This window comes from Anser anser, assembly GCF_964211835.1.
Source record: "Anser anser genome assembly, chromosome: 4".
Taxonomy (NCBI): Eukaryota; Metazoa; Chordata; class Aves; order Anseriformes; family Anatidae; genus Anser; species Anser anser.
Genome location: NC_139724.1, coordinates 14980051 through 14994706, shown reverse-complemented (window position 1 = coordinate 14994706; position 14656 = coordinate 14980051). Strand labels below are relative to the sequence as shown.

The 14656-nt window shown below is 46.1% G+C and overlaps 1 protein-coding gene across 16 annotated transcripts in view; it reads left to right on the top strand.

Annotated features, from left to right (window-relative positions):
* The first annotated feature begins 1015 nt into the window (after positions 1-1015).
* The window catches only part of EPHA5 (EPH receptor A5), a 199918-nt gene continuing 186277 nt past the window's right edge, over positions 1016-14656 (top strand). For 14 of the 16 annotated variants that reach the window (XM_083832668.1, XM_083832662.1, XM_083832673.1 and 11 more), the window contains exon 1: positions 1016-1302. In XM_083832668.1, the coding sequence (XP_083688794.1) occupies positions 1185-1302 (118 nt within the window). In that variant the 5' untranslated portion in view covers positions 1016-1184. The remainder of the gene's footprint in view (positions 1303-14656) is intronic. The other 2 variants (XM_083832665.1, XM_083832675.1) reach the window with 2 other exon arrangements.

Genomic DNA, 14656 nt, shown 5'->3' with positions numbered 1-14656 from the left:
TTCCTTCAGTCCTGAACCTGAAACTTGCTTTGTGGGGGGAAGCCTTGCTCAGAATACCTTTGCAGGTACTCAGTCTTCACTTACCGCCTTTCTAATATGAACAAAATCTTGGTGCTGGGGAAATGAAAGAGAAAAGTCTCTAACTTTGATAGGGCCAGCATGGACTTTTAAATGCTGCGATTTGGACAACGCTGGCCTAGTTGAAATGTGGGAGCTGAGACAGGGCAGTGGTGGAGGTATTTTGACAAGCTTACCTACCCACAGCACAGTGAAATGGAGGAGGTGCTGCAAAGTCACCCCTTAACTTTGCTGCTTGTGTAGCTACCAGGCTCAATTTTGTCTTTATTCACTTACCTGGAGGCAGTCTCCTCGAGGGCTCTTGGCTCCAGTGAGGAACTGAATATACCTCCAGCAATTAATTTCTGATTTTTTTTAATTTTTTTTTTTTCAGGAAGATGAAGTGAGAGTGACAACTAGGGCTCTGCTGAGCAAAACTCAGTGACCACTTTCCCAAAAACACCTGTCAACGCGGGATTCAAAGCTGCGCTCTGGTGGCAGCCTCCCAAAGGCAGAATACACCTGCGCATCACCTTTTGCCCGTCAGATACGTACCGGTTTCACTACAAAGTTTGCGGTGTTTGTGTTTTCCTGGATGGGGACAACCACGCGCTGGGGACTGGTACAGATGGGGACAACATTGTGTTTGCCCTTAAATCGCAGGTTCCCCGGTTTGCGACCCCCCGGTGTGACTGGGGCCGGCTGCACCCCCCGAGGCTGAGGTGAAAGGTGCGGGGGGGGAACACAACAGCCCCACGGCCCCCTCGGGCAGCCCGGGAAGGGGGTACGGGAGAGGCGTGCGGGTGCCCCCGCGGGGCCGCCATTTCAGGGCCCCCCTCAGGGCGGCGGGCTCCGATCCCGCGCGGGGAAGGCGGCGGCGGGTCCGCCCCGTCAGGGGCGTCTACGCGGCGGCGGCTCGGGGCCGCCTCCCCCGTCCCCGCCCCCGGTTCCCCAGTCGCGCCGGCGGCTGGACGGCAGCGGAGCGGAGGCGAGCCGCGCTGCCAGCCCGCCCCGTCCCGTCCCGTCCCGAGCCCGCCCGACCCGAGCGGGGCAGCGCCGGGGAGGGAGGGGAAGGGGTCGGGGGGGGGGAAAAACATCCGCGGCCCCATGCGCTGAGGGGCGGCGGGATGGGGCTGCGGGGCGGTGGCGGCTGGGCCGGCCGTGCCGGGGCGCCGGCTCCCGCCTGGACGTGCCTGCTGCTGTGCGCAGCGCTCCGGAGCCTGCTGGCCAGCCCCGGCAGCGAGGGTGAGCGGGGCCGGGCCGTCGGGGGTGGGGGGCGATGGTGGTGCCGAGCCGGGGGAAGGGCTGGCACGGGCGGCTTCGCACAGGTGCATGGAGCCGGGGGGCGTTTTGTAGGGTTGCAGCTGCTGGTTTTTTTTTTTATGTGGGGGGGGGGGCTTGCACGGATGTCTCGGCGTGGCTCCGTGGGCTGGGGTGGGAGGGAGTGCGCTCCCTCGGTGCCTTCAAACCAGGTGCCGGTGGTGGGGACCCAGCGCCGTGGCGGTGCTGAGCCACCAGCCAAAAACGTGTGTTCAGCATTCTTGCCTGGCGCGGGCACTTCCAGGCTTTCAAATCGGACTTTTCTTTTTACCCCCTCTACCTGTTTTGGGCACTGCCTGAATCTTTGTAATGTATATATTTTGCATTTATGGCAGGCCGTGAGGTGGAAGCAGTGGATGGGGAAGTTGAGCATCCTGAAGGGATGCTGCTTGCTCGTAGCAGGCTGTGGTTTTTTTTTTTTTTTTGCGATACACTGTAATTATTTGTGAAACTCCTTCAGAGGGAGGACGTACGCAGGAAAACGGTAGCCAGAATCTCAGAGATGTGGCCTGAGGTGATCAGCGAGCTGCAATTTGTTTCGGAGAGCGCAAATGATGCGGGTCGTGGCTTAAAAAAACTAAAGGGAGGGGAAAATGCTGCTCTTCTGGGTGCGGAGATGCCGAGCGTTCGGGAAGCGCACTGATTCGGGCAGGAATGGGAATGGCTTTGGCTTCGCCTCGGGGTGAGATAGAGGTGGGCCCAATCCTTCTGCCCCCGTGCGGTTTCGGGTGATTTCACCCGTGGGAGCGATGGCCGGGGAGGCTGCTTGTGGCAGGCTCTTCCCATCGCTCACCTGCCTCTTCGCCGTCCTGCACCTTCTCCTGCTCCCCGACACCGTGCCGAGAGGCTGAGGGATGCTCGGAGCCCCGTCTCGGGCACCCTTTCCAGTTTTTTTGGAAAATCCGGATGATACTGCCCAAGTCAACGGGACCGTTCCCCGAGTGTAGAGGTGCCTCTGCGCTAGCGGGCAGGCGGCATACATAGGAAGCAAGGCTGGAAACAATTAATGAAACTGCTGAGCAAACTGGTTTAGTGGCATCTTTACAGGGAGGTTGCAGGGGAATATTACAGTGATGATTAGCAGCATGAGCGTTTGCTTCACGGTCTCTCTCCTCCTGTTTTTCTGACTGCCGCTCTCTAATTTCTGTCTCTTCAGTAAATGCAAAGCTAAAAACCCTGCTGGTGGTGGGGGGGGTCTGACTGTGGACCTGAACTTGCTCGATAACTGCTGTCCTTTGCTGCTAGGAGATTTATTTGTAAACAAGCATTATTTGACAAGTGCTTCTCGCAGCATGTCTCCTTTGCCAATTACTACCGAGCGGCTCTGCTTCTGGGAACGGCTCACCCTGCAGTATGTGAATACGACTGCATGAGAAAGAAACCTCAGACGCTGAAGTCAGCCCGCCTCGCCGTATGCCACTGATGCTTGTCACTGATTCGGCTTTGAAAAGTTCAAACCCAGGCTGCTTTTAGGTCCACAGAGAGAGATCCTCCCCTGGGGTCAGTTGTCACATTCAGCTGGTCGGAAACTTTACTTGTGCTTGGATGGAGGTAGCCATCTCAAAACTGTGAATATTTTTAAAAGTTGTTTGTCTTGGTTTTCCTGGGTCTTGTTGTGAGCCCTCATCTTATTCGCCATGGTTAGAAAACACCTAGCTGATAACTTGTGCTGTATTGGTACGTAACACATATAGTTGCATAGAGGATGGTAAATTCTTATAATTACTATTTTCTTATGCTCTGTGTCACATTTATTTCTCTAAATCTTACTGTAATACACAGTGACATTGTAGGATAAGATATGTACAGTTAACAATTCACAGTGCCTGAATTTCTGTTTTACCCTCTAGTGGAGAGAGACTTAGGGGAAAGCACTCTAAAAAATCTAGGTTAAGATTTGGAGGGGAGAAAAGTAGATTTGGAGGGGAGAAAAGTAAATTCAGTGTTTGGGTTCCGTAGCATGGAAATAGCTTTTGGAAAGCACAGCTGAGTTTCAGAAGCTTCTGCCATTTTTATGGGGAAGTATCGAATTCCTAGCCTATATTGTAAATGGTAGATATCTCCAGTTATAGATTTTAGAATATACATTGGGGAAACTGAATTGAATTTCTGCCACGTTTCTCTATGAAAGGGAAATAAAAGCAATTTTTATTTCAGTTGCCGTTTCTCAGACTATGTATCAAAAGCAAAATGTGCCTTGAAGGATGAATGCTCAGTGCTGTTTCATGTTCCAGGTATTGTTTAGCCATTATTTGTAACTCTTCAGCAGAGTTCATTCATTAGAATGAGAGTTTTCCTTCTTCCCTTTGACTGTTTTTTTTTTTTTTTTTTACAAATTCAGAAATTTGTCACCGTGAAAATATTCCAAAATGTGCTATGAAAATATTGCAGAATTTTGAAATGCCAGAATTTCACGAGGGGTTTATTACTTTCAAATGCATCACCTATGAAAATGTGCAGGGAACTGCTGCCCTCCAGTTACCATCGCGTTTGATCAAACATTTCCTTGAGTAGAAATAAATTGCGTTTGGGTGTTGTGATAACAATGAGAAATACATTGCTTCAGACGGGGAGGGGGGAAACACTGTTGATACTGCAATTACCTAAGCTGTATATTTATGGGAGCTTTGTAATTTTGAAGTGACAGCATGTAAACCCAAATAGATTTCCTGTGTGGGCTGTATCTCTTTTTTTTTTTTTTTTCTCCTGCTGGCAGCAACTTCTGACCTGTCACAGGCACAAGAGACAGCCCTGGAGTATCCGAATGGGTTTCCTACACCTCCTTTGGTTTAAAAATGCATGTTTTAAATCATTCTGTTGGAAGTGCCAGGGCTTGGGAAGTGGCTTTTGTAAATTATTTAGGTAAAACACAGAATGAACGAAGGACTTGTCTAAAGACCCCTAGCACCAGCCCCAACTTCAGCATGATTTGTTACACGTCACCCGTGGGTTTGGATTGGTTTGCAGCTCCTGTTTGGAAATCACCCAGATGACCTTAGAAAGTGTCATGTGGGCAAATTTTTAAAACAAATGGAGTACATTTTTAAAAGAATGGGGGACATTACATCTTCTGATTTCTTGTAACAGAGTAACTCAACAACATGCGAGCATAATTGTCATTAAATAAAAAGGAATATTTAATTTCAGGGCTTTTGAGAAGGCAGCGCTGTTACAACAGGGTATGTTATGAAAGCAGATGAAAAGAAATACAGTTTCAAATAATGGCTGTGACTTAGACAAAGGTGAGGAAGGCAAAGCAAATGTGACTTTGTAATATGTGTTGCATTTGTTTCAGGGACTTGAGCTGAAGAATAGCCTTCTGCTCTTAAGCTCCTGCATTCAATCCTCCTCCTATGAATTCTTGTGGGAATTTTTGAAGCTTGGTTTGTCTTAATGTATCATTTTAAATTTGAATAAATGAATACAATTAAAGGGGTGGGTCTGGTACAGGGAAACACAGAGGAAGGTTATAATTTGCAGATTATTCATGGCAGAGCATGGAACGAGCCTACATGTTTTAAGTATGTTGACTCAAGCGTGTTTTGTTTTGTGGCAATGTATCATTTCTGTCATGGAACACCACACAAATGCCTATTTAGGTACAACAATGTTTATTGTTAGTCAGCGAATGAAGTCCCTTTTCAAGGAGTATTTCACGTGTTTAGTAGATGTAGGTGTGAAGATACTCCTCATTTTCCTGTCAGTCTATTTCAATTAGCCTAATGCTTTGGGTAGAAATAAATATGAGACATTTTCAGTGTTTCTCCTACTGGCTTGGCTTCATGTGCTTCAACTATTGTATTTTTTGTGATTCTGTAGGTCCTGAGTACTGCTAGCATGCAGTTGAGTATGCAGAATTGTTCATCTTGGACGCATTTCAGCCCGTCAGCAGTGTTTTATAAGGACTTTTTGAGGAGGGATTTGTTCTTTTTGTGTATTGGAACCATCCCTTATACACTTACCGTAACGTTAGTGTGTAGCCTTGGTGCTGTACACCTATTTTACTCATAGGAGTAATCCCATTAACTTTTAAATTTACTGCAGTGGAATTACTGGAATGAGGAGGGACAGCTCATGTCTAATGGTCTTTTTGGGATCAGGATGATGTGATGTATGGCTTTTCAAGAGGTTCAGAATGGCTCTGTCATGATTTTATAATGGAAACTGCTATCATTTTGACAGTAAAAACAGCATTTGAAACGCAGCACTTTCTAGTACATGACTAAAAGCATTGCTGCCTAATGACACATGTTGAAAAAAAGGGAAATAAACAATAGCAAAAATTGACTTCAATATAGTACCTATTTCTTTTTGAGGCATATTTTAAAAATTGTAATAAATAGTGGAAAACAAGCAAGCTGTCTTAAACGGAGCCACTGACAGAGCGTCAGCTTATAGCATGGCAAATGTTTGACACCATAATTTGATGTATAAAGCAGCTATTTGCAAATCAATTTACAGATGGATAAACTGACAGGTACCATGGGGGAAGGAGAACAGCTAGTGGGCTTGTCTGACAGCTTCTTCCCCCTCCTCTGTGATCTCTCCCACAGTTACCTAACGTTTTTGGCTCCAACGCGCCGTCCATCTCCACGTCTGCTCTTCTGTTGCTGTGAAATAAGAAAGCAAAACCTCACCCGTAACAAAACGTTTGTTTGCAGTAAATACACAATGCTTTTTGTAGCAAGCCATGAGAGGGAAGGTAGGAGCAGGATTTCGTAAAATCTTCCAGAAATTGCAAAGCCAGGACAGTTCGTTATATGGTGCCTTGCTCTCTGATCTAGCTGCTTTTATGCTTTATTGTCCTGAGGATTTCCATGTTGCTTCTGCAGAAATCCTTGTTTCCATCATGTGCTGAGCTATGGCGGAGTCCCCAGCCTGAGAAAGAGCAGCAGGAATCACTCAGCTGAGCAGTGGTGCTGGGCGCTGTTGTATTTGGGGTCTGGAATGGAAGCGGGGCTGTTGGACCCCCAGGCTTCCTGGCTTGGAGTTGAAAGCAAGCTTTTAGTGAGTGCTCCATTGTTTTGGTGAATAGAGGTGAGCTTTAGCCATGGCTGAGGGATGTCAGAGAACTAAGACTCTGCCTCGAAAGAAGAAAGCAATTTTTTTTTCAAGGGCAGAATGGCATGTTAAAAAAAAAAAAAAAAGGTACAAACTTCATTTTTGTGGAAGTAGTGAATTTCTGTTACCAAGTGCTCACTTCTGTGGAAGAAAACATTTCATGCAGCTTTTCAGTGGGTGCTCAGACTGCTATCCGTTAAAAAGGCTTAAAAAAGAGTAGAAAAAACCTTTGTGCTTATAGTAAAACATCTTTTTCTGTCATAAGGATGCCTTCCTCACAGACCATAAGGATTAGTGAGCTGTGGGGCCTGATTTCAGCCTGGGTGAGCTGGCACTGGGAATATTTCTTTACTCAGTATTGATAAATATAGAAAAAAATAATGTTAAAAAGTTAATGACTGGGCTGGAATGAGCAATTTTTACTAACTATTTTTTGCAAAACTCATTTTCTTTGATCGCTTTAGTAAAATTGCTGTGTATTTTAAATTAGCATTCTTTTTTCCTTTGAAAATGTTTTGTACTTGAGATGTCTCTTTTTTTTTTTTTTCTTTTTTGGCACAAACAGAGCTGAGAGATGAATTGCCCTCTGCTCTCGTCGTGCATGTCCCTCACCTCCTCTCTGGCTGGCAGGACACGGAGGTGACAGGTTTTGTTGAAGTGCAGGCCTTTGGTGCCCCAGTAGCTTTTCCAGCCAGCTGTATCGGCAGACTCGAGCACCGGCTCTCAGCAGCTTAGGTCCGTAGGGATTTGTTACCCTTTTAGTTGTCTTTTTGACCTATTATTCTCTTTTACAGTCTCAGCTCTGGTATTTGCTGTGGCTTTGGCTGGTGCAGTATCTGAGTCTCTCCGAAGGCTTAATGCGCTTATCCTGGTGGAGGTAGGAAGCAATTATCCCTCTCTCCTGCGAGGAAGCTGGTCAGGAGGGGACAGGAGCATGGCCTTGCAGCACTCGACTTCTGGGTTCAGGAGGGGTCATGGGGTGGCTGCTTGCAGAGGTCTGATGGCATGTTGCCTGCTGTGGGTGAGGGTGCTGTGCTGCGCGTGTGAGCACAGCCGTCCTGCCTCTGCTCTTTGGAAATAGGACTAAATGTGCTTTGGGACTGAAAAAGCGTGCTGGGGCTTCAGCACATCCTGTGGCAGTCTTGCTGGGGATGCTGTAACGGTATTTGAGTTGTGCGGGAGGTCTGCGAGGAGGACTTTGGCCAGGCAGAGCTGCTCAGGTGGCCATGAGCTGGATGGATGGGAGAGCTCTCCTGGAGGAGGTGAGGTAGCACGTAGTGTCATGGGGAACACCTCTGTGAGCAGGTCTGGCAGCTCTGAGGGTTACGGGGTAATTCCTGTCCCTTTTCTTCCCTCCCTCAAGCTCCTGAGCATCATCAGGGTTGAGGTTGCGTGCTCCTGGGCAGAGCAAGCTGTGCCTGGGGGTGTGCGTGGAGAGGAAACAGGCTTACTCAGGGAGGTTAAGAGCTAGGTTTAGGAGGCCAAGCAGGTATTTTCAGATGTGCAGTGTGAAATTCAGGCATGTAAATCCCTTGGGATTTACCCTAGGTCACCCAGGGAGCCTGTAAAAGAGAAAGCAGGACCCTGGGGTTGCAGGCTTTTGTGCCAGCTACTACATTGAGGTGTGGTGGGCAGCACCAAAGTGTTTTGTGAAATGTTAACTCCTAGGTTCTCTAATTCAGATCTCTTATTGTAAGGAGGAATTCAGAACAACAAGTTTGAACTTCATAGCTCCCTGAGGGGGTAGAGAAACATTTGGGAGTAAATTAATTATTCAGGATCAGTAATGTGAATTTCATGATGTTTCTGGGTGGACTTCTGTCAGTTTCTGACTGCTTTGCACTTGCCAAAACAGTGAAACTACTTGAAATTATCTGCATATTTGCCTTTAAGTTAATTTCTCCAGAATCTAGTCATTTTGGTTAACCCATCTTTGCTCTGCTAATGTTCAAACACAATTTCTTCCTAAAATGTGTTGGCAGTGTGCTCTTCCCACTAGCAGCCTCTACCCTTTTCTGAAACAGAAGGGATAAACTGTCAGCCCCCTGAAAAGCCAATAGATCATCTTAAACATTTTTTTGCTCCCGAATGCCATCTAAGCGTTATGTCAGTTCCTTTTTTTCTACTTGAGCGAACTCAGTGGCAGCAGAGTAGTCATTATTGTCAACAGGAAGGCTTTATTGGTGCCGGACAGTGAGGTCTTGCAAGTCCACTGGTAGTGAAAGCTGACAGCCTTGACAACTCTGGATGTGCCTGGTGAGTTTCTTTCCCTTTGCTGAGTTTAGTTATAAGTGTAACAGGATTGATGCCCGTGCCTTGGAGGACCCCTTTTGAGGACAGAGCTCAGATTGCCTTTAGCTGGTGGTGTGCTGATTTAGGGAAGAACACGAGGGCGCGTTTCAGCGCTGCCAGCAGGTGGTTTGACTGCATTGGGAATCTGTTGGGATTTTAGGCCTTCATTTGTGTGCTTAATAAGGTGCTTGCTTTAAAAGGAGGGTCTCAGGGAAACAGGTTGTGTCCTTCAGCCACTTACAGATACCTTGGTAGTGGCTGGAGACCCGGGGTCTGCAGGCAGCACTGGTATTTTCTTGCTCCAGAGAGCTACCAGTGTGTCTGTACAGTGTTGTTTCCAGGGGATTTCACGAGTGGGGCTAGGAAAACTTCACTGACTCTCTCTTTCTTCACACTGAATAATTCCTTTTCAATTAAAAATAGGTGGGAATAGAAGAGTTTGCCATTTAAAAAAAGGCAAACCATACTGGAAGTTTCCAGGTGCTTTGGAGTCAAATAAATAATCTTTCTGACCACTTCTGTTAAGTATGGTGGGAGGAATAAATGACTGCCTCTTGTCTTGAGAGCAAATCCTCATAAGGGGAAAAAAATGGTACTTTTCTGTTTGTTTTACTGGGTCCAGTTATGAAGTGAGCCTCTGGTCCCACACCCAGGTGCTATGGCCACTGTTGAGCCTGTGGAAAAAATGCAGCCAACCCAAAGAGCTTTGACCAAGGGCAATATTGCCCCCCTTCTAAACAGTATGCACAAACAGAAATTACAGACGTGATGCAAAAAACACTGGGTAAAATTTCCTGGCCAGTGTTGTGATTGCAGTTGTCCATCTGGCCTTAAAAACCTATGAATCTGCGATGCAGATTCTAGCATTTTGGCACTTGCTATAAAAGGGAATCATGAGAAAACTAAAAGCAGAACGAAGCCAACATAATAAAATATAAATCTGCAGTTAATATTAGTTTGCGAGTTCATTAAGTAGTGTATTTTTTCTTCCTCCAGTGGGCTATAAATAATAGGTACTGCTACAGCTTGCGCTCCACTCTAGCTTGGTTTCCACTGATGGAAATGTTTCCGAGGCTCTTGCCTGCTTATTTTTTGTCTCAACTCAGTGTAGCTAATTAATACAAAACATCTGCTTCCTGATAGCTTTGATTTCTTTCAGGAGTTTTATTTCTTCATTTGTTTTTGCTTTCTTGGATTATTTTTGACTGTCACTTGTTGGAGTGCCTTGGATTTATACTTTTGAAGAAATACTTGGCACAACAGGGAAAACAGTTGGGAAACGAACGGCAACAATACCGCGATAAAAGCGGCGAAGATTGATGAAGCAGAAAAACTTTGACTCATGATGATGGAGAGTCCTTTGCAGTTGGTGTGTCTTGGTAGTGCTGTGAACTCCAGGAGCACGGGAGGAAGGACGGGGAGGTACGCAGCAGCAGGAGAAAGCAGCTCAGGTAGAGGTGACGTTTGGCAGCCATGCCCCTGCCTTGGGCCCAGGGAGACGAGAGAGCAGAGGCAGCAGGCTGGGTGAGAAGGCTGCGATGCCTGGAGGGCTGTGCAGAGGAGGCCAGGAGCTGCAGGATGTAGGAGCCTTGAGGATGCAGGAGCACTCACTCGATTCGCACCTTTTTTCATGCAGGAGTTCAGACCCAGGTTACTGAAAACAGTGCTTGGATTCCTGTTGAATTAATAACAAATGTATTAAAGCGGTGTTTTGTTTCAGTTTCTTATAACCAAAACATTTTCATTCAAGTGTTTTTCTTTAAGAATGTGCTAGTTATGAAATCATGTGATGTTTTGAAATATTTATTCAAGCTCTAAGTGAAGGTTTCTTTACTCCCGTTCATGTTGTGATAGGGTATCGATTTGGTCAAAGATACTTTTTTCTTCTTACTTTAGTTTTATTTCAGTGAAATAATAATAATAATAAAATTCATATGGCTTTATGGCTTCAAGATGTAAAATCTATCAGTTCATGCTATCTTGACCATTCTGCCTGTTCTAGGATGATTTGGCATGAATAACTTCACTAGGGTATGCCTCGTGGATAACTTTTGCTTGCAAGTGGTGCTGATGTATAAGGATTTATTGGAAATCAGCTCAAAGACTGTTGCAGCCCAGAAGGATTGAGTCTTTGGTATGCCTGCGGAGACTTTTCCCCAGGTTGAGCCACGAACGCTTTCCTGGTGGATCCTTGGATGCCAACACAGCATGAGGATGTGTGGCTGGCAGGATCGCGAGCACTCAGTGTTTTATCCTGGCGGTTGGGGGATTTTTCTTTTTCAGGTTGTTTTCTTTCCCTGCTTGAAACTGGAGCAGAGGAATTGAAGCTGCTTCGGCTGATCCAGAGCCAGAGGAGCCCTTCCACTTAGGTGCTGTGACCAGAAGTCCATGAACTGGTGGCTTCAACTCCAGCCGCGGTGCTGTTGTGGTAGACCTGCCCTGCTTTCAGCTGTGCAATCTGGTGCTGCCACGTGGCTCCGTGTCTTAGGTGGCAGCATCAGCTGGGATGCTGCGCTGTGTGGGCAGATGCGTTGGCTTAGGTCAGCGTTGAATGCTGTCGGCTCTGGCATTTCTTGCGCTTCCTTCCAGACACAACCCTAGTGTCGTCATGGTGAAGCTGCTAAATGCCTGTGGTATGAGTGCGACGAGGACATGTGAGTAAAAAGTCAGATCCAATCGCCTGTTAGGGATCCGTGAGTGAAAAAAACACTGTTAATTCACCAGCTACAGTTCAGGGCAAAGGTTTAGCTCACTTCTGGTTTTATTCCAAGTTGATTGCTCACCCGTAGTAAGCAGCCTGTCTGAGAACAAGAGTGTATGCAAATTCCCCTGGCTATTATTCTGTATTAAAAAAAAAAAAAAAAAAGGAAGAAGAAAAAAAGGCTGTGGTATGACTTTAGACTTAATCATCATTTATCCTACCCTGAAGGCATGGAAGTTAATGATGATATAGATCTGTGCGGTTTTGTGTTCCCCTTGACTGAGCATTAGAAATAATTAGGGCTTGTGGGATGGATGCACTGCCGGTAGAGATGAGCAAAAAACATTTTTTGAATGTATGCATGTGGCTTCTGCAAGCGCTCTGGCAGAGATACAGGTGCTAAGTGTGCTTATGGGCTCTGAGGTTTCTCGCTCGTTGAGACACGTCTAGCTGATGCCAAGGAGAAAGGAAGTGGGAATAAATGAGTTCTGTTATTCTGGAGGTTTTTAAGGTTATGGGGCAGACAGAGTCACTAGCAGTTTCTGGAGAGACTTCTTCAGTGGGATGAGCTTGCCTGCATCCCCAGGGCTGCTGAGAACAGGTTTGGGTTATGCTTGTGGGGTATCTGTAGCACTGGGGCTGGCCCAGGGCTCCTGAGCTGTGCAGGAGCTGGCGTTGGACCTCCTAAAATACGTAAACCTTAAGCATGTAGCTGGAGGTTTTCCTGAGCTACCACCTCCTGTGGTCAGCTATTAGACAGCCGTGGCCAAGTGTGTGCTGCTAGTTGTCTCGGGTTTGATGGGGAAGAACTGCTTCCGCTGCTCCTGAGACCCCTAGTCTTTTTTTTCCCCTTTTTGTGGGTAAAACTGGAGAGATTCAGCTTTTTTATTCCAGTGCAGAACAGCTTCCCGGGCAGCCATATGGTAAGCGGTGCAAGCATCTCGTGGTGATGGCAGCAGCTCTTCTATAAATCCTCTGCTAAAACAGTGCCTTCCACGTGGTAGCTATGTGCTTAGCTACCATTTGCCTGCTGTTTCTCTCCCAGCCTGGCCAATCTGCAGTTTTTAAAGGAAAACCAGTCCAGCAGCAGCAAGGTTTCCAGCAGCGCTGTACCCCTGTGCGCGGAGCTGCCGCAGCATCGCAGCAGGGTCACCAGGGCTCCGGCCTGGTGCCCCTCCGAATTAGGGTGGATTTGGGAGGTGGCAGTACTGCGAGTGAATTGAGGATTTGCCAGAGATGGCTGGGTGGGGTGCTGATGCGGAAAAGGCAGCTGCCTCGTACCTGGATGGAGCAGTGGTGATTTCTGTTTGTTCATACAGGAATTTGGGGGATTCTGAAAGCAAAACGTTTCCATCTTTGCTGACGATTTTGCATAACTACTAGCTAAATAAGCTCCTCAGCAGATCGATACGGTGCAGTATTTTAGAAGATATGCTGTGAAGGTAACTCTGGGCAGAAGCCTATGGGGCAGCCAGGGAGTCTGCTGTGACTGCAACAGCCCCTCGGAGCCATCTGAATTATCCTGGGAGCCTTGCAGGTCTCCAGACACAGGGAGAGCTCCAAGTCACTGGCGGCTTTTGTTTTCCTGGCATGTGAATTTGGGCTCCTGTGCTGTGCCCGTCAAAAGGTGTATCTCATCCCTTCCTATTTGTCTTGCTCTATTTAGGATCCTATTGGGAAAAAAAGAGAGGAAATGCCTCTTTCCTAACTGGAGATTTAGTATTCAGCGCCGTCGGCTGACTCACCGACAGAAGAATTTCCACTGACTGGAGTTAGAGCTGAATGGGTTGTGTTATCTTTTCATATGCAGAAAATTATTTTGAAATTGAAGTTAATAACAGCGATTTAAAAATTGTCATTGATAGAAAGATAATTCAATATTTAGTTTTCTCATGTTCTTTTTATGATCTGATGTTTGAATAAAAGCACTTTTTCTGCTGCTTTTCTTAATTAGCATGTCATGAAGAACTTTGTGGCGTCAAACGTACCATCTAATTACATTCATTAGCAGCATCTTCGGGACAAGTTTTAATTAAGTTGTACAATGTAGATCAATACTTGTTTTGCATCCATTGCAACTTAGGACAGGAATATACTGCTCTGCATGGTTTAATTACAGTGACTGTAATAGAAGGAATTTGGGTATCCTGCCATTTTGTTGGCAGCAGCAGTCCTTCCCCCTCCTTTTTGAAATGGTATACATGTACATTATGGGACATGTTGTTTGTGTCCTGCTTTAAAGAATATTTTAAGATCGCCCCTGTTATCCCATTAAAAAGGAGAAAGCACAGTATGATTTAGGAGCAGCTGGGTATTGATGTTTGACTTCAGCTGGAGCAGGAGAAATTAATGAACCTGAACCTTCAGGAGGGGAAGAGCTGGCTGTTACGGGGTGACATCTGTAATGGGAGATGATAGCAATACTTCTACATCGCTTAGACTGCGGGGTGGAAAGCCACCTGATTTTGTTTCCTTATTTTGAACAGACTTCAGTAAAATCCCCGAGTGTTGTTTCAACTGGATGTCCTCTAATTTGGTAGCATTGTGAGCCCCCAGCTGTGTTTTCTGTTTTAGAAGCAGTACCAGACATGGCAGAACATCTACATGCCCTGTGATAGCATGATGTATTCATAATTGCATCCACTGCAAATATCTAGATAAACAAATATTTTACAAGTGTTTGATGCCAGGGCTGAGGACTAATTTTTCTGCCTCAGTGCTGCCTTCTGGGCTGGTTTTGCATACAATGGGCACAGAGTTGTCAGCTTTCTGTGTAATACAGTGATTAAGACCAACTTGATTCTGATAACTTTGTTTTTTCAGGCTAGATCTGTTGTCCAATCATTTTTTTTATCTTTTTTTTTAATTCTCCTTAACATTTGAAAGGAGCATGCTTTTTATTTTGGTATAATGTACTTCATGTTTTATTACTCTTGCCCCTACGTATATAATATGGTTTGCTATTAAATCCTTATGCTTCTGTACATTTAGGTCTTTGACTCATCAGGGGAAAAAGGCACTTTGAAGCAGAATGCTAATTACAGGAACTCAATCGGTGTGTTTGTATTATAGCGAGCAGGTACCCTGCAAATAGTGTAATTATGATGTCTGAAGAACTCAGTGGGCAACATTTTAATGTTGTCTATGGTGATTGCAGCAGGATGACCTGGGCTGGTGTGAGGGTCTGTATGCCTGGCGTTTGCACCGGTGTGTGTTTGGCTGTGC